At 40.7% G+C, this 26203-nt stretch overlaps 1 protein-coding gene across 4 annotated transcripts in view; it reads left to right on the top strand.

The window, feature by feature from the left end:
- arhgap31 (Rho GTPase activating protein 31) overlaps positions 1 to 26203 on the top strand; it is a 217053-nt gene that overhangs the window by 102987 nt on the left and 87863 nt on the right. For all 4 annotated transcript variants that reach the window (XM_064352060.1, XM_064352057.1, XM_064352058.1 and 1 more), the window contains one exon: positions 15197 to 15304. In XM_064352060.1, coding sequence (XP_064208130.1) covers positions 15197 to 15304 — 108 coding nt within the window. The remainder of the gene's footprint in view (positions 1 to 15196; positions 15305 to 26203) is intronic.

Consider the following 26203-nt stretch of genomic DNA (forward strand, 5'->3'; position numbering starts at 1 on the left):
CCATGGCAAGGTTGTAGAGCACATTCAGATGCATCGGTCGATTAAGTTTTGTGTTGATCTGACTTACGGTGTGGGAGTTATGACCTTTTAAACATGACCCTTTTGTTATAGCGCCACCATCTGGCCGACATAGGTGATTTGTAGTGCCTGAGTAGTGGGGGGCCATAGGAACCCACCCACCAAATTTGGTTGGTGTATAACTTATGGTTGCTGAGCCTCAGACATTTTAGTGGAGAAAACTTCCACGCCCCAAATAAAAAGTCAAAATGGCGGGCAAACAATATGGCGGACACAGGTGGTCCCAATGGCAAAGTTGTAGAGCACGTTCAGCTGCATAGGTCGATGAAGTTTTGTGTTGATCTAACTTATGGTGTGGGAGTTATGGCCTTTTACGCATGACCCTTTGTTATAGTGCCACCATCTGGCCGACATAGGTGATTTTTGGTGCCTGAGTAGTGGGGGGCCATAGGAACCCACCTGCCAAATTTGGTTGCTCTAGGACTTATGGTTGCTGAGCCTCAGACACTTTTAGTGGAGAAAAATAAGAATAATAATAATCCTAACAACTTCGCTGCTTGGACCCCTAATAATCCTAACAAATACAATAGGGTTCCACCAGCTTCGCTGCTTGGACCCCTAATTATCGCACACTTGTAAGATACTGCCAAAAGTTCAGTGAGAGAGACATAAAGGGTGTTCATCCTTTTCCCTCCAAGCATGTTGGGTACATAAGAAACAGGCTTATATTTGACAAAAACCAGGAAATGGAATTGGTGAATTATGTAATTAAAGCATCTGACATTTACTTTGGCTTCTCACCCAAAGACGTCCGTGGCCTTGCATATCAGTACGCAGTGGCTCTCAAGCTGCCTGTTCCACAGTCATGGTGTGAGAAGAACCGTGCAGGTCCTGACTGGTTTACCGCTTTTCTCAAACGCCATCCAGCCCTGTCTATCCGCACACCTGAAGCAACCAGTCTGGCACATGCCACTAGCTTTAATAAAGAAAATGTTGAAGAATTGTTCAACAACCTGGAGGAAGTCATGAAAAGACATAAATTCCAGCCATATGAAATATGGAATATGGACGAGACTGGCATAACTACTGTGCACAAGCCAAACAAGGTAGTTGCACGCAGAGGTTTCAAGAAGGTTAGGTCAATTACCTCAGCAGAGAGGGGCACCCTTGTCACATTGGCCTGTGCTGTTTCTGCTTCAGGGAACAGTATTCCACCATTTTTCATCTTCCCAAGAGTAAACTTTAAGGATCACTTCCTTAACAACGCTCCAATTGGTAGCAGAGGATCAGCCAATGTAAGTGGCTGGATGAAGGAGGAGCATTTGCTGGAATTCTTACAACATTTTGTTTCCCCACACTAAGTGCACTATTCAAAATCCATGCTTGCTTCTTCTGGATAATCATGGGTCTCACCTGTCTATCGAAGGGCTTGATTATGCAAAACGGAATGGCATTGTCCTGCTGTCATTTCCACCACATTGCTCCCATCGTCTGCATCCACTGGACAGGACAGTGTTTGGGCCCTAGAAGAAAAACATCAACACAGCCTCTGCTGCATGGATGATCAATAACCCAGGAAAAACCATGACAATATACGACATCCCTGACCTTGTTGCCACTGCTTACCCACTGTCTGCAACACCAGTAAACAACCAGGCAGGTTCCAGAGTGAGTGGCATTTGTCCTTTTAATAAACAGATTTTTCCTGATTTGGATTTTCTCCCAGCTTTTCATATGTATTGGTCCCTGTTGCATTACACGTGCATGAAAAATGGAGCAACATCTCTCTGGCAAATTCAACATGGGTCTTGCCTTCACCATGCTTCCATGTCCTGAATTTCAAACAATATGCTTCAGGTACCATTTCATAAATTTTAAGAATTGCATCCTTAACTGTGTTGTATGACAGTGTTTGATCAGGAGTAAGGGCAGAATATGCCACTTGCCCCTTACCGACCAAGGCTGACTGCAACATAATAATATGCTCATCAGGGCCAAGCCCAAGCCTTTATGGGGCCCTAAGCAGAATTTGATTTGGGGGCCCCCCACCGCCTCTGCGCTGCCAATACTATTGACTATTGTCAATGCTTGATCATTCGCACACCTACTGTAAATCTAACACACCCATTATCAATTTTATTAGTTGTAGCTGTGTTGCTTACATCATACATATAGTATGAGTACATGGTTGACGGAATAGAATTAGTTTATTTTACCAACATAAATTGTTATACACAGCAGCAAGCAATTTGTACACATAAAACAACAACTCTTAATCTATAACTAGCTAATTAAGGCATAATGATATTGGAATATAAAAGCAAAGACCCCAAAATGGTAATGTAAATTATGTTGTCAGTACCAAGTTTATGGAACAGAAGCTTATTTTCATTACAGAAATATATACCCAGCAACAAGTTATTTTTACACAGAAGAAAAAACCTATATAACTAGCTAATTAAGCCAGATTGATAGTGGAATATTTTACCAATAATCACAAAATGCTAGTGTTAAATAATGTTATGCTGTTATCAGCATTAAGCTCAGTATACAAACACGAAAACGTTAGAATGCTTTTATTTCAAACCAACTATGAATAGCTAGCTATCTACCAGTTAAAATCGAAATTCCTCTGGAGTTTTAATCTAACACATTAGCTAGATTCCCCCCATTAAAATCGAAATTTTTCTAGCTAGCCAGTTAGCTAGCTTGCTATTTAGGCTATGTTGTTAACTAACTAGCTTCTGTTTTCTTCTTTCTTTTCTCTGCTCCAGAAGGATAGCCCATGTCCTTTTTTGCGACATTACTTTTTTGCAGTTTTTTCCATCGACGCAGAGGAGAGGACTGTAACCTAATGTTAGTCTGACTGAGTGTGCTTGCATCAAAATGCAGTGTTGACGTCCTTTACAGTGCGCATGAACGTGACACCAGCTCTGACAGAGGCAGCGGGAATTGATTAAACCAGTAGTATTAGCTAGCCAGCCCGTTAACATAATATTGCATTTTCGTATGATTACCTTTGACATAATATTATATATATATATATATATATATATATATATATTATATATATATATATATATAAACATTTCAAACTCTCGTGGGACATTTCAAGCGCTCTTGGGGGCCCTCTGGTGGCCACGGGGGCCCTAAGCAGGCGCTTAGTTCGCTTACGTGTCGGGCAGGCCCTGATGCTCATCCTCAGGCTAACTGCGATCATTAGCAAGCTGCTTAAACTGCACAAAAAAAGGTATCTGGGTCCTTTTCAGAGAACTTTGGGACCAGGCGCAGATTATGTGTGTCAAAATGAGAGCCAGAATTCCCATCTAAGGAATTAAGTACAGAAGCATCAAGCCCAGGGCGATCAAGAAAATATTGTCTTAAAGTGCTTTGTTCTTTTAATTTTTCACACTCTAAAGCCAAGTTAGCTATATTCTGTCTAGATCAAGTTTAAATTTTTCAAGTCCAATTTTTGCACTCAAATCCTATTTCTCTTGTTCAATTTTCAGTTTTTCTTGTTCAATTTTCTCTTTCAAATCTTGTTCCTTTTACATATTTTTTGACAAGCTGTCTAAAAAAATGAAAAGGGAGCAAGATTTGAAAGAGAAAATTGAATTCGAAAAATTGAAAATTGGCAGGTATGCCATCCAGCCAAATTACGCCTTGGCGGGGCATGCCCCATACCTATACAGCACCGAGAGTTCGGCACTTTTCAGGGTTCCCCACAGAAATAACCGCAACAGCCCCAGACTCACAGCCCTTAAATACATTAATTTCTGTACATTCTGACCCATTACAACAGACAGAGTACATAAACAACTCCACACAATAAAGCCACAAACTAAGGGGATTTTGCAATTTCTCCTTCTCCTTCCTGCCACAAATGCTCCAAGCCCATAAAGAATACGTCGCCCCATTGGTCATTTTACGTATATCAACCCGTAAAAACAACGGATGCAAACACGAAATGATCATATATACAAGTGCGCACTGTCAGCAAGGTGAGGATTAATTGAAATGCGTTTAATTTTCTGAACCCAGCAGTCTTAACCATGAAAATCCTTGCTTGATGTCCAGCACTCTGAATACTGAACACAAGTGCATCAATCGCTAAAAACCTCACTTAAAATATATTGATTTGGTAATTATTATCAAAGATATTAATTATCAATCAAATCGCCAAATTCATTGATAGTAGAGCAAACAGTTTGGATCAACCTTTATCAAAATGTACAACTCACAACAAATGAAAATTAAGAAATTTATTAGGTTACAACAAATATTAACATCTAATCTAAAGACGAGGTTCAACTACCTTAAAACAATTAACAAAGGTTACAGACATGGACAGTCACACAAGAAATGAATGAAAGCAGAACTACAGCTTTTGTCCCAAAGTAATCCAAAATCCAGAAACCAAAAGACAGCAGAATAGACCAAAAGACCAAGAGATGAAATGTAAAACAACAGACTGTCACAAACCGGGCCACACGGCCATGACAAAAGAGGGAGACGCACACGACTAAGCCAATTAACAAACAATTTATTAAAGGAAAGAGAAATAACATAAGAACAGAACCTAAACTAACAGTGGCTTGTGTAGAAACACAAGCCAAACGCCAACCAAAAACCAAGGGGTGTCTCAGGGAGGGAAGCACAACAGCAACTGAGGATCTTTTAACCCTCTGGGGTCTAAGGGTAAAATGAGGCACACTGGTGATTGTGCGATGCTCTGACATTTATGTAAATTTCATCAACTTTACATACAGTGATTCCAAAGTGTTTCATATCTTTGTTTTCAGCACAAACTCAGCTACAATAATATGGCAGCAGTACGTAGGTCATAATCATGTGTGGATTGTAAACTGCTCTAAAAACACACAAACTGTAAACAGTAGTTTTGAACATGCACAGGAATGTTGTAATAAAACACACTAAACAATTGTGACAAAAAGACTTTTGGTCACTGAAATGTGTTCTTCAAGGTCTTGGGTATCAAAAGATGACAAAATATTTTAGCAAATCCAATGAGAAATATAAAATAATTTGCTAAAAGTGTTGTGACTACTATTTTTCAACACCAGGTGCGAATGGGAGGGCAAATGGCCTTTCCGTAATGAATATGCATTGGGTAGGAATACCTGCCAGCTAAGTAGGCTATTCACACCTGGCCGCATGCCTCCCCACCACTAAGACAAAGACTCAGTGAGCCATTTAGAAGACATAAACAAAGACATCTTTTGATTTTAGAACATTTATTAATTATTATTATTATTATTATTATTATTATTATTATTATTATTAATCAAATCAAACTTTATTTATATAGCACATTTCCTTCAGGTGAAAATTAAATGTGCTTTACAAAAAAGGGACAAACCACTAACTAATGAAAACAAAATTTATGAAATGTGACATCATATACAAACAAAGAACCAAACAAACACAACCAGACGCAGAGAGGTAGCCTATAATTTTAAGAAGCAATGGTTAGAATCGTTCGTAGTGTGGGAATTTACAAGCGCGCATATTAGTGAATATTCCTACAAACACACAGAGAATGTAATACAGCACACATTTACAAATAATGCAAGCTATCAATGAAACAACATTAGCCAAACTAAATAAACACTGATATTCCAACTAAACTACACGCAACTCATCATAATGCCCATAACAATGCCTCAATCTGAAGTAGGCTAGGTCTGTTTAGCTAAGTGGTTATTTTATTGCTATTTCCCGAACTTACTTAGAGTATGCTAATATCGATTGTGCAAGGACATCAGTTTTAGAATCCTAGCCACGCCACTACACGCCAGGCATGAGCTATTTATTACGAATATGATAGAAAAACATACAGTCTACCTGCTACTTCTAACACAACCAGACGCAGAGAGCCTAGCCTATAATTTTGAGATGCAATAGTTCGAATCGTTCGTAGTGTGGGAATTTACAAACGCGCATATAGCTGGATATTCCTACAAACACACAGATACGTTGCAATACAGTACACATATTTACCAATATGATCATAGGAAATATACTTACGCATGAAGTTGATCCTCAGCTGGATAAGTTCGCTGTTCGAAATGACACTGCTCTTCATCAGTGTCGGCTTCCGGACGGACCATTTTCCAAAATTAAACGAAATGTTCACCTCAAAAGAAGTGAATTAGGCGACACTTTGACATTCTATCCCGCTTTCGCAGACTTGGCATTTCTCACATGGATCTTGCATCGCCCCTCCCCTAGTCTCCTTCTATGGAGAGTAATTATAATGTCGTTAACATGTGAATGCGATTTGGGCGGGCTTCCTGCTGAGCGAAATTCACATAGTAAAGAGTAAAGTTTAACAAAGCATACATGGTTTAATTAATCAAATTTAAAACTTTTAAAACAATTCATATTATTTGCCAATGGGCGCATTGGAAAGTCGCGATTCGGTTTCTGTCAATGTTTTTGTTGCGTCTGTATGATAACAGCACGTGAAGTTAATCATCCAAATAGAAACGAAAGTTAATTTCATCTTGTCGAGCTCCGCCGGCGGAGCTCTCGACCCCAGAGGATTAAAGAGCACTGGTACACAGGGCCCAGGTGTGGCCAGTGTTGCTGATTACACTCTGCCACGCCCACCTTCAGGGCTCAGGTGTGGCCAGTGTTGCTGATTGCACTCTGCCACGCCCATCTCCAGTACCTGCCAAGACAGCAAAGACAACAGCCACACAAACCGCATAACAGGCAGACAGGGCGGAGAGGGTTGTCACAAGACCTATAATAATAATAATGATAATAATAATACATTTATTTTATATAACGCTTTTCATGGTCTCAAAGACGCTTTACAATACATGATACATACATACAAACATTACATACAAAAAAAAAAAGCAGAAAATGCAGTGGGACTAGTGGTGCAGCGGTATTAGGAGGGGGTGTGAGAGGGGGAAGACAAACATCAAGGGAAGGCTAGGGAAAAGAGGTGGGTTTGCAGGCGTCAGATGCCCACTTCCAACTGTTACCAAACTACTTCCCAATTTAAACCCAAAACTTAACCAAAAGAAAACCACATATTTTAACTGGTGAAAAAGAGGAGGGGGCAGAGGCATAGTCACCCTCTCTGACCCTCTCCAGGCTACGCTGGCCGAGCACTTTGAAGCTTCCTCTGGCTGAGAATGGCCAAATAGTGAATTAAATGTCTGATATTCCCTCTCTGTGAAGGGTTTATGACCACCCCTGTAGGTGATAAACCCTTCACACAAACATGTATCTAAGAGGAAGCTTTTGTTTACAGAAATGAAAGAAAGACCACAGAAAAGGTGTTACCAGACATGACATAGACAAGACATTGACATTTACAAAGTGCTTCAATTCTTCCAATTAATGTCCACCTTTGATTGCTGTCCTGAAACCATAGTCCATCTATTGGAACAGAGTCCAGCTGTGTAATGGAGACATCTCTCTGCGTCCTGTAGTGTCCAACAACAGATGTGTCCAGTCATTGTGTTAACTGAAAATCCTTTTTGTCCTATTTTACCTGTGATGCGAAAGTTCTCTAGACATCCGTGTTGTGTTAAGGGTGATATTAGAGCCCTGTTGTGTCTGGTAATCTCGATGGGCAATCCTTCAGAACCAGTCTCCCATCTGGGGGAACCACAAGCGTGATGTAGCATAGCATCTTTCCCACATTTCCTTCAACAGGTGACAATTAAATGTGCTTTACAAAAAAGGGATAAACCACTAACTAACGAAAACGAAACTTAGGAAATGTGACATGGTTACATCATATACAAACAAAGATCCAAACAAACACAACCAGACGCAGAGAGGTAGCCTATAATTTTGAGAAGCAATGGTTAGAATCGTTCGTAGTGTGGGAATTTACACGCGCGCATATTAGTGAATATTCCTACAAACACAGAGAGAATGTAATACAGCACACATTTACACATGATGCAAGCTATCAACAAAACAACATTAGCTAAACTTAATAAACATTGATATTCCTGCTCAACTACACACAACTCATCAATAACAATGCCTCAATCTAAAGTAGGCTAGGTCTGTTTAGCTAAGTGGTTATTTTATTGCTATTTCCCGAATTTACTTACAGTATGCTAATATCGATTGTGCGAGGACATCAGTTTTAGAATCCTAGCCACGCCACTTCACGCCAGGCATGGGCTATTTACTACCAATATGATCGGAAAAAATACAGTCTACCTGCTACTTCTAACACAACCAGACGCAGAGAGCCTAGCCTATAATTTTGAGATGCAATAGTTTGAATCGTTCGTAGTGTGGGAATTTACAAACGCGCATATTGCTGGATATTCCTACAAACACAGACATACGTTGCAATACAGTACACATATTTACCAATATGATCATAAGAAATATATTTACTCATGAAGTTGATCCTCAGCTGGATCAGTTCACTGAGGGTTAAGGGGAGGTTGGTGTGCTGCATCAGTATCCCATCACTGAGCGTCCCACTCACAAAAATGGCCTTCGGACCCTGTCCTCACTTGTCAGAGGAGTATTCCAGACGTAGACTCTAACAATCACCCATAAGCGCACCCTCACAACAAGCACATAGGTCCATACAGAGAACTTCCTAATGAACATACTGTTCGACACCTTTCTTCGAAGAGGGACAAAAGACAGAGTTACATCCTTAGACTGACACCTTGACACAACACTACATTCAGCTGGAAACAAAACAACTTGATGGACGTAGGTCCTGTGGGTAATGAACCCCTTAGCGCACAAGCCAAATCTTGCCAATCCTTGCCCATTTAGGGGTACCTTATTAAAGCCTTACAACTCCAGATGTGAACACCACAGAGACTTGAAACATGGCTTAAATGAAGCAGGATATTTGTACAATTTACAATATTAACGCAGATTAGTTAATATTCATAATTTTGGAAGAAATAAAGTGCCACAAATGCAATTGTCTAGACAAAAAATCAAAAATGAATTTGCACTTTTTTAGTTTGCAATGAAATACTGAGAGATTGCATATATACAGCAGGTTAAACTATACATGTGCTGGATCAAAAACTTCTTGACCACAAGTTCATAAAATGTAAGGGTGGATATGTAGAACTACTATAGATGTATGAAGCAAAAACTAAGCAGTGTACCCAGCATCTCCAAATCTATCCAAAATGTCTAAATTATGCATTGCTGTAAATCATAACATATTCATGTATTTCACTGCAAATCAACTGTTTTGTCTCAGGAAACTCACTGTTGCATCATTTTCAAGTGGGAATTACAAGCTTTCCATCAGTACAGTGGTCTAAAATATCTATGGGTCCAGAAACGTATCCAAAATCTCTCCAAAAATGAATAAAATGCTTTTTGTCCATTATAAATCATATAAATGAGATGGAACATTGCTATCAGGTTAAAAAATAATACAAAAATATTGTCACACAATGCGGTACAGTACCTACATGTGTAATAATTAACTCTTGTATGTATTTCTATACTTTGTACTCTCGTCTGGTTTCTTGTATGGGGATGGGACGACATGAAAACAATTTTCAACCGCCCACCACGTTTTGGCAATGCTCCAGCTCTCACGTCATCATTGTTGCATGCTTCACAAAAACTATTACACTACTAACTAACACTTACATTATAATGTGAAATATCCACATTATATAATACCACTAACCTATTTAAAGACACTCAATTTCAAAAATAACGTATATAACTGAAGTACTTTGTGCAGTAATACTTACATAGCAATGATGAAATTTTATCTGTTTTCAGTAGATAGAGACAGAGACAGGAAATCAATTATATAGTTCTATCCGCTCCTGTCTTGCACCAGAAAACGATGTCAGCTAGGTCTATCAGCAAACATATGGCTTAGCTATGCTCAGAAGTCCTCAACAATAATAGTATTTTCCAAGAAATTCCGAAAAATATGTTTCGTTAGCAGCGTCTTTGTTTTACTGCTACCACTGAGTGAATACGTAATTGAATGCCATGATAAGAAAATTTCCAATTACGCTGACCTATAAAATGCTATTCCAAAAGCAAAATTAGACATGTTATACATCGTTAGAAAGCTTATACTCTCACCTACTAAATAAATGAATTGTTACTCAAGCCAGACTGTAATAAAACGGGTGACAACGCCGCAAACAACACGTGTGGTATTACGCACAGCTATTTTGGAAGATACCCAGGCATCACAAATGCGCGTATATTTCACAAACGGATTTGTCCAAGACAATTTATGACCACTCAGTCTCAAAAGGGACATCGCAAACCAACCGTATATTTATTCAAGATTTAATCCCAGATATTGACTGTAGAATGACATCATTTTTTAAAACTTTTTTTATTTCGTTATTCATGAGCAGCGTTTTCACTGCTGTCTTGGCATATCTTAGGGCTATTGTCGGGTTTATCTTGTTGCTATGATGGAATACGATTTTTTAGTGGTGAAAGAATATTTTTATGAATGCCAAGATAGACAATGTTGTCCATTATGTCATGGGTGGGGGCTGTAGTTGTAGATGAAACTGCAGGGAGGGGGGCGTGTTAAATGAACGACCAGAGCGACAATGGTGGCGCTGCGAAACTCCGTATTCGGCATAGTTGTAGTGTATCGTCTACTTAAGAAACTAAAATAACGCGTTTCTGTTTTTAACTCGTACTTTGGTTGCAGTAGCACTGAATGTCTGAGTTCAGTAATCTGGGCATGCCGGCGTGCCGACCAATAGGGGCTTTGCGCTAAGAGGTTAAAAGCTGGTGACAAGCAAGGATTAAGTAAAAAATTTTATTTTCTGAATCCAGCGGTTGCTTTTCGGGCTGCAACAACTAATCGATGACGTTGACAATACCGACAATAGAAATTTGTTGGTAACAATTTTCTTTATCGATTAGTTGGATCAATTTTTTTAAGTTCAGTAGGACTGTGTAACCAAAGTATATGGTTGTGTCCTATTTACAGCTTAATAGCCTGAATTGCGCTGGTCTGGACAGATCTATAGACTGTGGAACACATGTCTTGCATGTTGACCGCGTAGTCACTTTGTTACTTCCTCAAGAGAGTGGAAACACACTTGAAAGATGGCGAGGATGGAGGTGGCAGCTCTACTGGCGGAAACTCACGTGCGACCCAAATCTTCAAAGTATCGGAACACTTTACATTGAAGAATTTAAAGAAGACAATTTACAGAAAAATGTTCAAAGCTGAACTTGCGAGGCATGAGAACACAACAGTGATTTTATCACAAATAAAACTAGTTAGCTTCAGTGCTTGAGTTTCGTTTTGAAAACATTCGTGGTTGAATTGCTTGACAGCACCACAATTGCCGGTGGGCGATACTTATGCACATAGTTTGTTTACAGTCTTAACAGTATATTGGATTGATAACCAACCAACGCTCGCTAGAATTCCTGTCTTATCTATGGGCTGTTTCTGTCCCTCCCTACCGATGCACCATGCAATTAATGGCAAAACTGTCTACATATTTATATATTGTATCAACTGATTTTCCCTTTATTCTTAGTGTCCATTTATTGTAGTAGTGATGTAGTGCCATGGTGTATGCAGATTTTCTTTCCAACCACAATTGAAATCACAGAATTTTAACAAGTTCTTTATTTTTTTTTACTTGGATGCTTACAAAGTGTTACCCTCTTTCAGTTTCTACATCACAGGACAAAGGAAACAAGCTAAAAGTGCTCAACCAAGGAACCAACACCAAAATATAAAGAGGAAAAGTCTTCTTCTCCAAGGCTCTGAAACTAACACAACACAGTGCATCTGCCTTTTCACACTCTGTTTGGTCCAGGGCGGATGGTGCTTTGCCCACTGGAGTCTTTTCTTCTTGTTAACAGCACATAGGAACATGCTTTTTCCACAGACACACATCCTTTTAGACCAGCAGATCTTAGTTGCTGTTTCACTGTAGTCAGGTGAAGCGGTTTCTCTCTAGTTGTACTGCGTTCTTCCTGTACTTGTGGTCCAGTTTTACAAGGGTTTCTCTTGCTAGACAACACAATATATGGGAGCTCACTGTATATATTGATTTGGCTCTATACTCCACAATTTTAGATTTGTTTTCAAAAGGTTGGTTGAAGTGCACTTTCAGATTTTATTTGATGGTGTTTTATACAGTTTGATTTCATTACAGCACTTCGTATACATAGCCCCCCATTTCAGGGCACCATAATTTTGGAAATAGTAATGTGATGTAAATGTTTTGTGCTTTGTCGCATATCCTTTACATGCATGACTGCTTGAAGTCTGTGACCATTAGACATCACCAGGTGCTGAGTATCTTCCCCGGTGATGCCCTGCCAGGTCTATAATGCAGCTATCTTCAGCTCCTGCTGGTTTTGGGGGATACTTGCCTTAAGTTTTCTTTTCAACATATGAAATGCATGTTCGGTTAGATTCAGATTAGGCGAATGACATGGCCAGTTGAGTTTTTTGCTTTGAAAAACAATCGTGTGTTGCTTCAGCAGTACGTTTGGGATCATTATCTTGCTGTAGGATGAAGCGCCATCCAATGAGTCTGGAGGCATTTAATTGAACTTGAGCAGATTGCTCTTTCCATCACTAATACAAGTGAAACTTGGTCTCATCTGTCAACAATACCTTTTTCCAGGTACTTCTTAGCAAACTGTTACCTTTACATTACATTTAATATTAGTATGTGCTGAAAAAAACCTGAGTATGCACATTATAGGGCATTTTTATTTACTGCTGCAGTTATTCCACACCTCTGATTCAATCATACGGACTAGGTGATATGAATGTAACATCAAACTGCATGTACCTAGGTTTTAATTGTATCGGACTCAAATAAATCCAAAAACTGTTACATTTCTCTCCCCTACTCTAACACGCTGCTAATGTCTCCTCTTAAGAATGGCCATTCTGATTTTGTGCTGGAAATGAGTTAACACATGCTTTTCGCAGGCAATAAAAAGCAGACGCAATTACCTTTGCCGCAAGGGCCACCAGCCATGATAAATCATCTGTAGCAGGTCATATGCATAAACTTCCTTTCTGTCCTCCCATATTTTTGCGGTCTTTTCTCTCATTTTACCAGCGCAACCTCCAGTGAGGCCACTTAGTGAATATATTTTACTCGTTAACATTTATAAAAGCCCTGCAAATCCTTAGTAAATATGGACATAATATCTAAATATCCAGGACCATGACCCAATTACTACTTATATGAAATAATAACAGGAATCCATCTGGACACTGAAACAAACATCTATCCCAGACAGTCCTGGATCTAGACCGCTGTGATTTGGGGGATGGGGGGGGGCTTTTTTATGGGCTTGTGGTCAAGAGGTTAATATCAGACTCAAAGGTCATGTTAATGTAGGATTCTGCATTTTGTACACAAATAAGAAACGGTGGGAAAAATACATTGCGTTCTATAAACGCAGATATTGGTCTGGCATTTGTGTTGCTTATTGATAATAATATTTACACAGCCGTTGTTCAATATCAATGTTATTTGGCTAACAAGCTAATGGCAAATAGAGTGAGGTAATGTTACATGAGTTAGGAGAGCTTGAGCCCAATGTATCATAAAACTTGTGGTGAGTAGTTCAGCGGACTTGGGTCAAAAACTAACCCGTTAATGTGAACTAACCCTTTAAGAAATGCATGTGGATTACGGTTATCCTGATTTGAAATTTAGCACTGCTGTCTTGCCATATAAATTTGAAAATAAAATAATAAAAGCACAGCGGTGGCCCAAATCAAACTATAACTGGCTGGTACCATCAAAAACACTACACAAATCCCCTTGGAAAGCACATTATCTACCCACTCATTTGACGGGTATCCGAGGAGCCTTAATTTCCGAAATTAGCAGCAATTCTCTCCTAGAATTTCAGCTCTCGAACTGTGACGCTCTTGACAGAAAGTAGCCTATAGCCAGCCCATTGATTAATTTTAATTTTAAAATGATTCCTTCATTTAAACAGGGCTCTGGTGTTGCTACTGTGACAGGCAACATCATAACCACAGTATATGCACACCTCACTGAAGGTTGCTGGACAATGTACAACAAGCATTTTCGCAAGTTAGGGGACTGAAGTGTGTGTTCACAATATCAGTTTTAAAACATGCCCTGAATAACAGCAGTTGAGCAAGGAAAGGTTGTTGATATGTCTATGATCCGACAGACTTTTTGGCAATTGCTTTTTTAAAAAGCCATCCAACATTTTCTCTTTTCTCTTCTGAAATCCACTTTTGTGCTTAAGGTATTTTGCTATGCTTATTTGTAGCTAGGGCTCATCTTTACTCTCTTCCTCAGCTAGCTAGCTGATCTTACAATTTGACCACTAAAGCTAGCAGCCTCATTATGGCCTGCTTTACTGGTATTGACACTTATTTGGTCCTCATATTCAGAGACAACAGCAACAGACATAAAATGCAAAGTCTTAGAATCCACTAGCTAGCTTTCTTGTGCATGAACTAATTACGCAAAGCTGGCCACACAGCTGGCCAAAAAACAGCTCAGCAACCAATTGTCCCATTACTTTTGCTCCCCTAAAATGGGACCATATATAAATGATTCACCTGATATGGATGCAAATACCCTCAAATTACAGCTGATAGTCTGCACTTTAACCTACAAAGCCAGAACAACAAAATTTGTTTCACTGTTCCAATATTTTTGTAAGGTCCTTCAGTCAGTTAGTGAATTTCAAGCAAAGATTCATGGAAGACAGGAGCTCACGATGGCTCAGGGATACATTTGAAGAAGGGTGCAACACTACATTGACCAGGCTCTCTAGAACCTCTAGTCTCCAACCCTGGTCCTGGAGAGCTACAGGGTCTTCTGGTTTTCATAGTGACTCTGCACTTCATGAATTAATTAGAGCAGTTGATTACACAGTTAACTCAACTCACCTGGTCTCTTGGGTGTCAATTGGGTGCTGATTTTAAGGTGAAAACAAAAACCAGCAGACCCTGTAGCTCTCCAGGACCAGGGTTGGAGACCACTGCTCTAGAAAAACCGAGTAGCTGGTTAAGATCAAAACTGCTTAGAGAAACCACTGTGAGGCCAATCTTTATCAATCGTGCCAATTATACTGGACCTGAATATTTTTACAATATGTTGGATGCAATTGTATTCTATGGTTATCGAAATGAATGTACTTTCTCTTTTCTCAGGACTCTGGAATATCTCGTCAAACACCTTGTGTACATGGCCACCTTCAGTTCCCAAACTAATATGCATGCTAGGAACCTGGCATTAGTATGGGCACCAAACCTACTGCGGTGAGTAGAAATCATGAAACTACAGCTTTCACTCAGTTTGTGTCTTGCAAGCAAAGAAATAATTGTAAAATAAGTTACTAATAAATAAATTATGTATTACATTACATGTTGGCAGATTTATTTGGCAGCTGCTTTTAACCAAAGCGATGTACAATAAGTGCATACCAAAGGTAGTTGGAACAACTACAGAACACAGGTCTGATAAGGTACAAAATTCATTATGTAACAGTTATTCATAGCCATGAACACATTAAGTCCAGTTCACACAGTAAGCATAGGCTAGATCAGAAGGTTATGGTAAGTAAAACTAGGAGGTATGACGACAAGCTACAACATCAAGGCAACGATCCAAGTGCAATGTAAGTGCTGGGCGGAGATACAAGTGTAACATGAAAGTACTACAGGAACAAATAAGAATTCAAATGATAAGAGCGATCCCAGATTATTCAGCAGCCATACCACCACGCACTCTGCTCCTGCCAACTGGCTGAAGCTAAGCAAGTGTGGGCTTGGTTAGTACTTGGATGGGAGACCACCAGGGAATACTGAGTTGCTGCTGGAAGTGGTGTTGGTGGGCTAGCAGGGGGAAATCTTCCCTCTGGTCAAATAAACCCCAATGCCCCAGTGCAGTGACGGGGACACTGTGCTGTAGGAGATGCCGTCTTTCAGATGAGACGTTAAACCGAAGTTCTGACTCACTGTGGTCATTAAAGACCCCATGACACTATTCGCAAAGAGTAGGGGGTTCCCCGGTGTCCTGGCTGAAATCCCAGATCTGGCTCTCGCAAAAACTTGCCACCTAATCATCCCCTGATTTAATTGGCTAAATAATGTTCTCTCCCTCCAGTGGAGCTGCTCAGTGGCCAACAATAGAGGATTGTGGTTGTACTGGGCAGCTCCCAGGTGTGAATGTGTATGACTGTGAAGCAGGGCGTTGCTGCAAAAGAGCATCCGTGCTCAGCGAACCTACCCTGGGTAAATAAAGGTTAAAAAAAGATTGGGAGTGCCCTGCAGAGTAGGGATAGTTTGTCCAGGTAGTCACAGTGGAAGATGGGCAATGACTAAGTGGTTCGTAGAGGAATGGGGAGTTCAGTCCACCACTGGGGAGCTAGGGTGGAGAAGCTCCATGGTTGGGACAAGGAAGAACAATTCACCCAGATGGTAGGGTGTGCAAGTTGCCCTACTGCAGCAGAGCAGAATGGTTGAGTTGGTTTGTAGGGTTGAATCATGTCCTGTAGGTAGGCGGAGGCTGTCCTGCTGGCTGCAGTGTAGGCCAGGGTCAGGACATTGAACCTGATCCTGGCAGCGCCCGGTAGCCAGTGGAGTTGCCTCAACGGGGAAGTGACTTGTGAGAACTTAGGAAGGCTGACGATAAGGCAGCAGCATTCTGGATGGATCATCTGCAGAGGCTGTATGGCACAGGTGCAGTAAACTAGATGGGAGATGTAAACACCTCACCTAGACCAATGAGGGTTTGTAGCTGGAGGGGAAGGCACCGCGTGTTTTCCCTTGGCTGGTGTGATTCAAAACTGAGATGTTAGTTATTTTTCCTCTGTTCGTAAGAACAGGGCACAATTATAATTAAGAATGCACTGGTTCTGTTGCCACGGGTTAGATATGAAGGCGTTGCTTCATATCCCGCTTAAAACTGGCCTGAAACGGAGCAGTAGCGTTCTGGTTACTCTCCGTTCGCAAACGGGGCTATGCTGTCATCAGAGATATATCTGATCTGTCGCCAGACTGTCAATATTCCAATGGGAGCATCAGAATATTCACAAATGAGCAGAACAACACATCAAATATATCCATGACCACAGCAAGTAAGCGTAACAGTTACTATGGTTTTACCCTCGTGATGATCTGACTCCATATTGAATTATAATTTAAAATTTGGGTTTAACTATACGTGGAACTTGGGAGTGGTTACACTCGACTCTATCTTGTGCCATCATTCCTCAATATATGCTCCCGGGTTTAGCACTATTGTTAAATCTCAGTTCGGTGAAGAATCCAGAGGGTAGGAGGCTGACCACCATAATACATGCCTTCCTTGCATGGATAGTGCATCGATAGTTATGAGCCCAGGACGGTGCGTATCTATCGGGCTCCTTCAGGCGAATTTGACAAGAACCGGCGTATAACGCCCATGGGTCCTCTTAAGCCAAAACACCAGAACCAATACCACCAATCCCGTTAGCGGGCAGATCGTGGTCGCCTATCTAACTTGAAAACCCCACTAAAGACGTTCGCTGTACTAGACCCCTGATCAGTAGGTCCTAGTCCCCCTGAGTATTTAAGCGGAATTTTGGCTGAAAAGAAGATAAAATGGATTAGAGTCATGAAGACCACGCAAGTTAAAAATAAAAAGAATTTATTTAACAGGCAGGTAGGTCATTAGCTTCAAATTCAAAATCAATTATAAGGTTTAAAAACATAAATACAGAGTAAAAAGTTCTTACCCAGCCTGTTTAGCTACACACGAATCACAGAGTCTGCGCAGTGTGGGAAGTCGGTTACGATCTTCCTCGATTGCTTTGTCTCCCTTCCTTTTAAGCCAAATCCCGCGTTTGGTCTAGGCGGCATTGCCATAAATTAACCTGGCCGAATCATAAATCTCGAATTTCGGCCCCCATCATTTGGAGGCTGCTGTTAAAACAATTAGTGGGGAAATGGGGAAAAGGAGATGATTACCAGAGAGGACATTCCATTGTGTTAGTTTTTCCTGAGTTTCTGTAACTATGTTTTATTAAATTCTATTTGGTATGAAACATATTTCATTAACACTCTGGGGTCTAAGGGTAAAATGAGGCACACTGGTGATTGTGCGATGCTCTGACATTTGTGTAGATTTCATCAACTTTAGTGATTCCAAAGTGTTTCATATCTTTGTTTTCAGCACAAACTCAGCTACAACAATATGGCAGCAGTAAGTAGGTAATAATGTGTGGATTGTAAACTGCTCTAAAAACACACAAACTGTAAACAGTAGTTTTGAACATGCACAGGAATGTTGTAATAAAACACACTAAACAATTGTGAATAAGACTTTTGATCACTGAAATGTGTTCTACAAGGTCTTGGGTATCAAAAGATGACAAAATATTTTAGCAAATCCAATGAGAAATATAAAATAAATTGCTAAAAGTTAGTGTTGTGACTACTATTTTTCAACACCTGGTGAGAATGGGAGGGCAAATGGCCTTTCTGTAATGAATATGCATTGGGTAGGAATACCTGCCAGCTAAGTAGGCTATTCACACCTGGCCGCATGCCTCCCCACCACTAAGACAAAGACTCAGTGAGCCATTTAGAAGACAGAAACAAAGACAACTTTTGATTTTAGAACATTTATTGAAGTAAACTGCATGGAAGATGAGATGAGACTGGTGTACTCTTGCAACGTCTGCCTGGCCTCTTAGCTAGTGGTGAACTAGGCCGTGTTTCCTGATCAACATCTCTGCAAATATAATAAAAACAAAATTGTCAGGAAATGTGAAATCAAATCAAACTTTATTTATATAGCATATTTCTTTCAACAGGTGAAAATTAAATGTGCTTTACAAAAAAGGGACAAACCACTAACTAATGAAAACAAAATTTATGAAATGTGACATCATATACAAACAAAGAACCAAACAAACACAACCAGACGCAGAGAGGTAGCCTATAATTTTGAGAAGCAATGGTTAGAATCATTCGTAGTGTGGGAATTTACAAGCGCGCATATTAGTGAATATTCCTACAAACACACAGAGAATGTAATACAGCACACATTTACAAATAATGCAAGCTATCAACGAAAACACATTAGCTTAACTAAATAAACACTGATATTCCAACTAAACTACATGCAACTCATCAACAACAATGCCTCAATCTGAACTAGGCTAGGTCTGTTTAGCTAAGTGGTTATTTTATTGCTATTTCCCGAACTTACTTAGAGTATGCTAATATCGACTGTGCAAGGACATCAGTTTTAGAATCCTAGCCACGCCACTACACGCCAGGCATGAGCTATTTATTACGAATATGATCGAAAAAAATACAGTCTACCTGCTACTTCTAACACACAACCAGACGCAGAGAGCCTAGTCTATAATTCTGAGATGCAATAGTTTGAATCGTTCGTAGTGTGGGAATTTACAAACGCGCATATTGCTGGATATTCGTACAAACACAGAGATTGCAATCCAGTACACATATTTACCAATATGATCATAAGAAATATACTTACTCATGGAGTTGATCCTCAGCTGGATCAGTTCGCTGTTCGAAATGACACCGCTCTTCATCAATGTCGGCTTCCGGACGGACCATTTTCCAAAATTAAACGAAATGTTTACCTCAAAAGAAGTGAATTAGGCTACACTTTGACATTCTATCCTGCTTTCGCAGGCTTGGCATTTCTCACATGGATCTCGCATCGCCCCTCCCCTACTGTCCTTCTATGGAGAGTAGTTATAATGTTGTTAACATGTGAATGCGATTTGGGCGGACTTCCTGATGAGCGAAATTCACATAGTAATGAGCAAGGATTAACGAAGCATACATGGTTTAATTAATCAAATTTCGAACTTTTAAAACAATTCATATCATTTGTCAATGGGTGCATTGGAAAGTCAATGTCAAAGGTTTCTGTCAATGTTTGTTGCGTCTGTATGATAACAACTCGTGAAGTTAATCATCCAAATAGGGGGCGGAGCTCTCGACCCCAGAGGGTTAAAGCTCACGCTATTGTAAAAGCTCTGATTAAGTTCTGTTCCACTTTTGGGTTACCAAAATTCATTCAGTCGGATCAGGGTTGTAATTTCATGTCCCGACTGTCACAAAGCAGTTAAACATTAAACATAAAGTTTCTAGCATATATATTATCTGGAGTCTCGTGGAGCGCTGGAAACGTTTAGTCAGACTTTGAAATCCATGCTACAAAACCTACTGCTTAACCCAGGGAAAATATTGGGAGGATGGAATTCCTCTCCCTTCTATATTTTGATCAGAAAACTGTGCTGTTCTCATTGAAATTAGTAGATAAAGTTCTGGTGTTACTGCCTGTCCCAGGGTCAGCGCTACAGGCGAAGTTCTCAGGCACCTGTTATTACTGCAAAGCTTAGTGAGACAGGGTTACTGGTAAGTTCCTTTAACTTCTTGGTGCAATCCCATAGTAGCCATGACACTGGTGTCCTGAGATTGCTCAACTCAGACATTCAGTGCTCGTGCAACCAAACTATGAGTTGAAAAACACAAACTCTATGTCCTAGCTTTATTAGTAGACAACTCAGGACAGCTATGCCGAAGATGGAGTTTCTAATCGCCACCATTATCGTGCTGGTCGTCCATTTACCAAGCACCCCCTCCCTGCAGTCTTATCTGCACACTACACTACACACCCCACTCATGACACACTGGACAATAGGGTCTACCTGGGCATTCATAAAAACATTCTTTCACCACTAAAAATGTGTATTCCGTCATAGCAACAAAATAAAGCCAACAATAGTCGATGTGCCAGTACAGCTGTGAAAAATGATGCTCACTGAACACTAAAATACACATTTTTTCAAAAATGATACCATGTCATTCTGCTGTCAATAACTGGGACTAAATATGGAATAAATATACAAACTTACCATTGGTTACTTACTGAGTGATCATATATTGTCTTGGACAATCCGTTTGTGAAATATACGCTCATTTGTGACACCTGGGTACCTTCCAAAATAGCTGTGCGTAATACCACACGTGCTGTTTACACTAGTGTTGTCGCCCTTTGCAGTACAATCTGGCTTGATTGAGAATTGATGTATCCAATAGGTGACAGAATAAGCTTTCTAACAATGTATAATATGTCTAATTTTACTTTTGGAATAGCGTTTTTTAGCTCAACGTAACTGAAAGTTGTGAAACATCACTCTGTGGTTGCAGTTAAAGACACTGCACCTGGTGAAACTTTATCGATGTTTCATAATTTTTTGGAAGATATCATTATTCTTGAGAACTTCTGAGCATGGCTATGGCATATGTTTGCTGATAGTCAAGAAAACAGTATATCAGCTAGGTCTAAGTCAGAAGAGGAGAACGACAGCATTGATTATCTGTCTCTGTCCACTGAACACAAATGAGATTTCATTGTCCAGTGTTACTGCGCAAAATATTTCAGTTATATACTTTATTGTTATAATGAGGATATTTCACACTGTCACGTTGGTAGCTTAGTAGGGTTTCATGCACCAAATGTGATGTAAAAGCTGGAACATCAACAAAACGTGGTGGATGGTTGAACATAGTTTTAATGTCCTCCCATCCCCATACAAGAAAACATTTTTTTCAAACAAATTTTCATATCGGTGCATCCCTATTTGGCATAACGTGTCTGGAACGTCGATGTTAGGATATTGAGATTACAGTGCCTTCGGAAAGTATTCAGACCCCTTCGCTTTTTCCATATTTTGTTATGTTACAGCCTTATTATAAAATTGATTAAATTCATTTTTATTCTCATCACTCTACACACAGTACCCCAAAATGACAAAGCAAAAAAGGTTTTTAGAAATTTTTGCTAATTTATTAAAAATAATAAAACTGAAATATCACATTTACATAAGTATTCAGACCCTTTACTCAGTACTTGTTGAGGCACCCTTGGCAACGATTACAACCTCGAGTCTTCTTGGGTATGACACTACTTTGGGGTATTTCTCCCATTGTTCTCTGCAGATCCTTTCAAGCTCTGTCAGGTTCGATTGCTGCACAGCTAATTTCACGCCTCTCCAGAGATGTTCGATCAGGTTCAAGTCCAAGCTCTGGCTGGGCCACTGAAGGACATTCACAGACTTGTCCTGAAGCCACTCCTGTGTTGTCTTGGCTGTGTGCTTAGGGTCCTTGTCCTGTTGGAAGGTGAACCTTCACCCTTTGCCTTTTGGCAAACTCCAAGCGGACTGTCATGTGCTTTTTACTGAAGAGGGTCTTCCATCTGGCCACTGTACCATAAATGCCTGATGGGTGGAGTGCTGCAGAGATGGTTGCCCTTCTGGAAGGTTCTCCCATCACCAGCGAGGCATTCTGGAGCTCTGTCAGAGTGGCCATCGGGATCTTAGTCACCTCCCTGACTAAGACCATTCTCCCTCAATTGCTCAGTTTGACTAGCCTTCTTTCATTTAAGAATAATGGAGGCCACTGTGTTTTTTGGGATCTTCAATGCTGCAGAAATTTTTTTGTACCATTTCCCAGATCTGTACCTCGGTCACAGCGACATACTGGGAAGAAAGCACACTTTAAATACCTGGATTAATTATTGATGCACTCCAGGTGCATGTGCCTACTTAACCAGTAGGCGTGGTCCTCCGATTGCCCTGAACCTCTCCCACAAACCGAGCCTTGCCACACTCCTCCACAGCCTGAATTCAGCCCGGTGCTTTCGGCTTGACTGACACCGCCCCCGGGAGAGGAAATCAGCACAAGCGTTAGCAGACCCTGACCTATGTATTGCCCGGAACCGAAACAGCTGGAGAGCCAGGTACCATTGGATAATCCGAGAGTCGCTGTTTCATTTTATGCAACCATTGGAGGGGGGCATGATCTGAATAGAGGGCAAAGAATCAACCCAGGAGGTAGTACCAAAGAGTCAGTACAACCCACTTTATAGCAAGACTTTCTTTTTCTATGGTACTGTACTGACTCTCCCTGGTGTTGAGCTTGTGGCTGATGTAAAGCACCCTTTGCTCCACCCCATCCACCTTTTGGGACAACACTGCTCCTAGTCCTTAATCCAAGGCATCGGTCTGCAGGAGGAAAGATTCATCAGTCAGGGCTAATCAACAGTGGATTGCCACACAAGCACACTTTGATTTTCAAAAACGCCACCTGGCACTGCTTCCTCCACTGACCAGATCAGGAGCTAGAGGAACCCCAGATACCGTACCTCCCTCGGCCCAATTGCACACTTCCTGGAGTTTTCCATGAGTCCCGCCCTCCGCAACGTCTTTAGGATAGTTTGCATATGCCTTTGCCCATTATTACTATATGTGACAATGTCATCTAAATGCTAAAAGCTGTAGTCTTAAAAGCCGGTCCCTTAGTCGTGGCAAGTTAGCATGTGCCCCATGCAAACCAAACGAGAGGGTGACAAATTGGAATGGAGAAAGCCGATTTTTCTTTTGACCCTGGAGACAAGGGAATCTTCCAGTAGTTCTTGATTAAATCCAGCGTCGAAAAAAATGAGCAGTGCCTAACTGATCCAGCAGCTCGTCCATGAGGCATCAAATTTCAAAACTGTGTTTACCTTTCGGTAATCCATGCAGAAACAAACCCACCCATCTGGCTTGGGAACTAGCACGATGGGGCTGCACCAATCATTGTGCCTCAGTCACTCCCATCTCTAGCATTTTGTGCAATTCCTCCTTTCATTTTATGTTCAGGCAGTTGATACGGGAGACTTCTAACCACAGTGCCTGGGGGGTATGTATGTGGTGTTCCATAAGGTCAGTTCTTCCTGGTTGGGGTGAAAACACATCAGCGAACTCTCGCTGCAACCAAGCTACCTCTGTTTGCTGCTACAGAGTCAGATGGCTGTCAATTGGAACCAGGCAGGTTTTTCCCAATTTAGGAATTTCTGGTCCCAGCTCATCTGACCTGACTTTCATTGTAGCAAGCAAAGCAGGGTCTACCTCACTCCACAGTTTTAACAAATTGAGATGGTAGATCTGACGTGCTCCACCCGTCAGAACGAATAATCTCATAATCTACATCCACAATTCGATGTGTGACCTCAAAAGGTCCTTGCTACTGAGCGAGTAATTTCTATGCTGATGATGGGGATTAGACTAGGACTTTGTCTTGCAGTTTAAATATTTGCAATCAAACTCCCCTGTTATATTGCTGTCTCAGCTATTCCTGTGCCTTGAGCAAATACTTGCGTGCAATTTGTCCTAGTGAGTGTAGCTTTGCTTGCAGGTCCAGAATTTTATTTTTACTTTGGCTTGGACCCTCCTCCCAAATTCCTTTTAACAGGTCCAAAATGCCACAAGGCCTTCAAGAGCTCAAATGGGGAACACCCTGAGGAAGCCTTTCTCACAGCAAATAACAGGGGGTCAATTAATTTGTCCCAATTTCGAATGTCAGTGCTGGAAAACTTAAAAATGCTTGTCAACAATTTGCAGTTCCTTTAGTGTTTGTGACATCAATGACACGCCCTGGACCGTGATAATCTCTTTTGGGATTCCCACTCAGGAGAACATGTGAAATAGCACTTCTGCAATAGTCTTAGTCAATATATTGCGAAGGGCTACTACCTCTGGGTATCGTGTTGCATAGTCCGCTAAGACTATGAGGAGGACCATACCAATTCTTTCAAAGGGGACCTCTATTAAAGGAAACAGCTGCAATGGAGCTTTTGGAATGATCGCTGGATTTACTTTCTGGCATTTTGGGCACTCAACACACCACCTACAGCCATATATGTGGCCAGTAAAATCGGACCATTATACAACTGAGTGTTTTATCCTGCCCCAAGTGACCTGCCATTGGATTGTTATGAGGTGCCTGATAAACCATTTTCCGGCGGCTTTTTGTTACTAAAAGCTGTGTATATTCCTCCTGAGTATACGGGTCCCGACATACTTGATATATTTTGTCTTTAATCATACAGAAGTAGGGGTATGTCACTGCCCTCTGCTGGTCGAGAAGCCTACCATCAATTTTAATCACTTGGTCAGCTACTCGAATAAGCGTTTCATCCTGAGCTTCTCGAGGGAGAAGTCAGTCACTCGGGAGAGCTAGGGAGGTCCACTAGTAGTTTCCCCCGGCTCTATGTCAGACATTTCTGCCTCATCAAGATCCGGGTTTTGCCCACCAGACTGCCCCTCCCCCGGATCTCCGTCATTTGTGTGTGCCTAATTAATCAGTAGACGTGGTCCTCTGATTGCCCTGAACCTCTCCCACAAACCAAGCCCTGCCACAGTGACCATAGTGTATGAAATAAATATTCTGAAAATGTTCTCTGCTTATTTGGTGGTATTATTTATTTATCTGTTTGGTCCTGGAGACCAGACCACCCACATCCAATGAACCCACAATCATAATAACAGTGTTACATCTTTCATTTTCATAATTGATCTTACAGCAATTTTTTAGATGGACATCCAGCACTGTAGCCAGGATGTGTTCATTGATATTATTTCATTGTTAATGCCCTTCATGTTATTATATTATAAAAAGAAAAAGAAAGCCGCACACTACTAATGCTCCAAAATATCATTTATTTACCAAATATTGACCAACGTTTTGGCACACAGTGCCTTCGTCTGTGTGTGGTAAAGCCACACATCTTCCGATCAAATCACCTGGCATCAGTCTTGCTTTATACAATTGGCTGCTTGTGGGCTTTTTTAAAACAATGTTGCTTAAACATATATCCATCATATATTTTGTCCCATATATAGTCCTCCTTAACAGAACCGTGTGGAATGGGAAAATTTTTAAAATCTAAAAATTGTTTACACATTGGATCTTTAATCTGATTGGTTATCGCACCATGTTCCCTGTCCAGGCTCAACTCCCATTTGCCTTGCATCACCAGCTATCCCAGCATGCCCTGCGGACACGAAAATTCGGCTCCCATTAAAATGAATGGAGGCAATTAAGTCGCTTTTCATTGGAGGATGTGTGGCTTTACTCTTACCCTTAGTTCAGACAGCTATGATTTTTCTGCCACCAAGGACAGTTTTTGACGCAATCTGACGAAGGATACTTATCTGATTCTCCATCATCGAGGTGAAATAGGGCTATCATAAGCATTTTTTATGTTTTTTGCCAAGCCAATCAAAGATCTTACACGTGATCATCCATCCATCCATCCATCCATCCATTATCTATACCCGCTTATCCTATCCCAGTGTGCATTGG

Source organism: Anguilla rostrata, chromosome 9 (genome assembly GCF_018555375.3).
Source record: "Anguilla rostrata isolate EN2019 chromosome 9, ASM1855537v3, whole genome shotgun sequence".
NCBI lineage: Eukaryota > Metazoa > Chordata > Actinopteri > Anguilliformes > Anguillidae > Anguilla > Anguilla rostrata.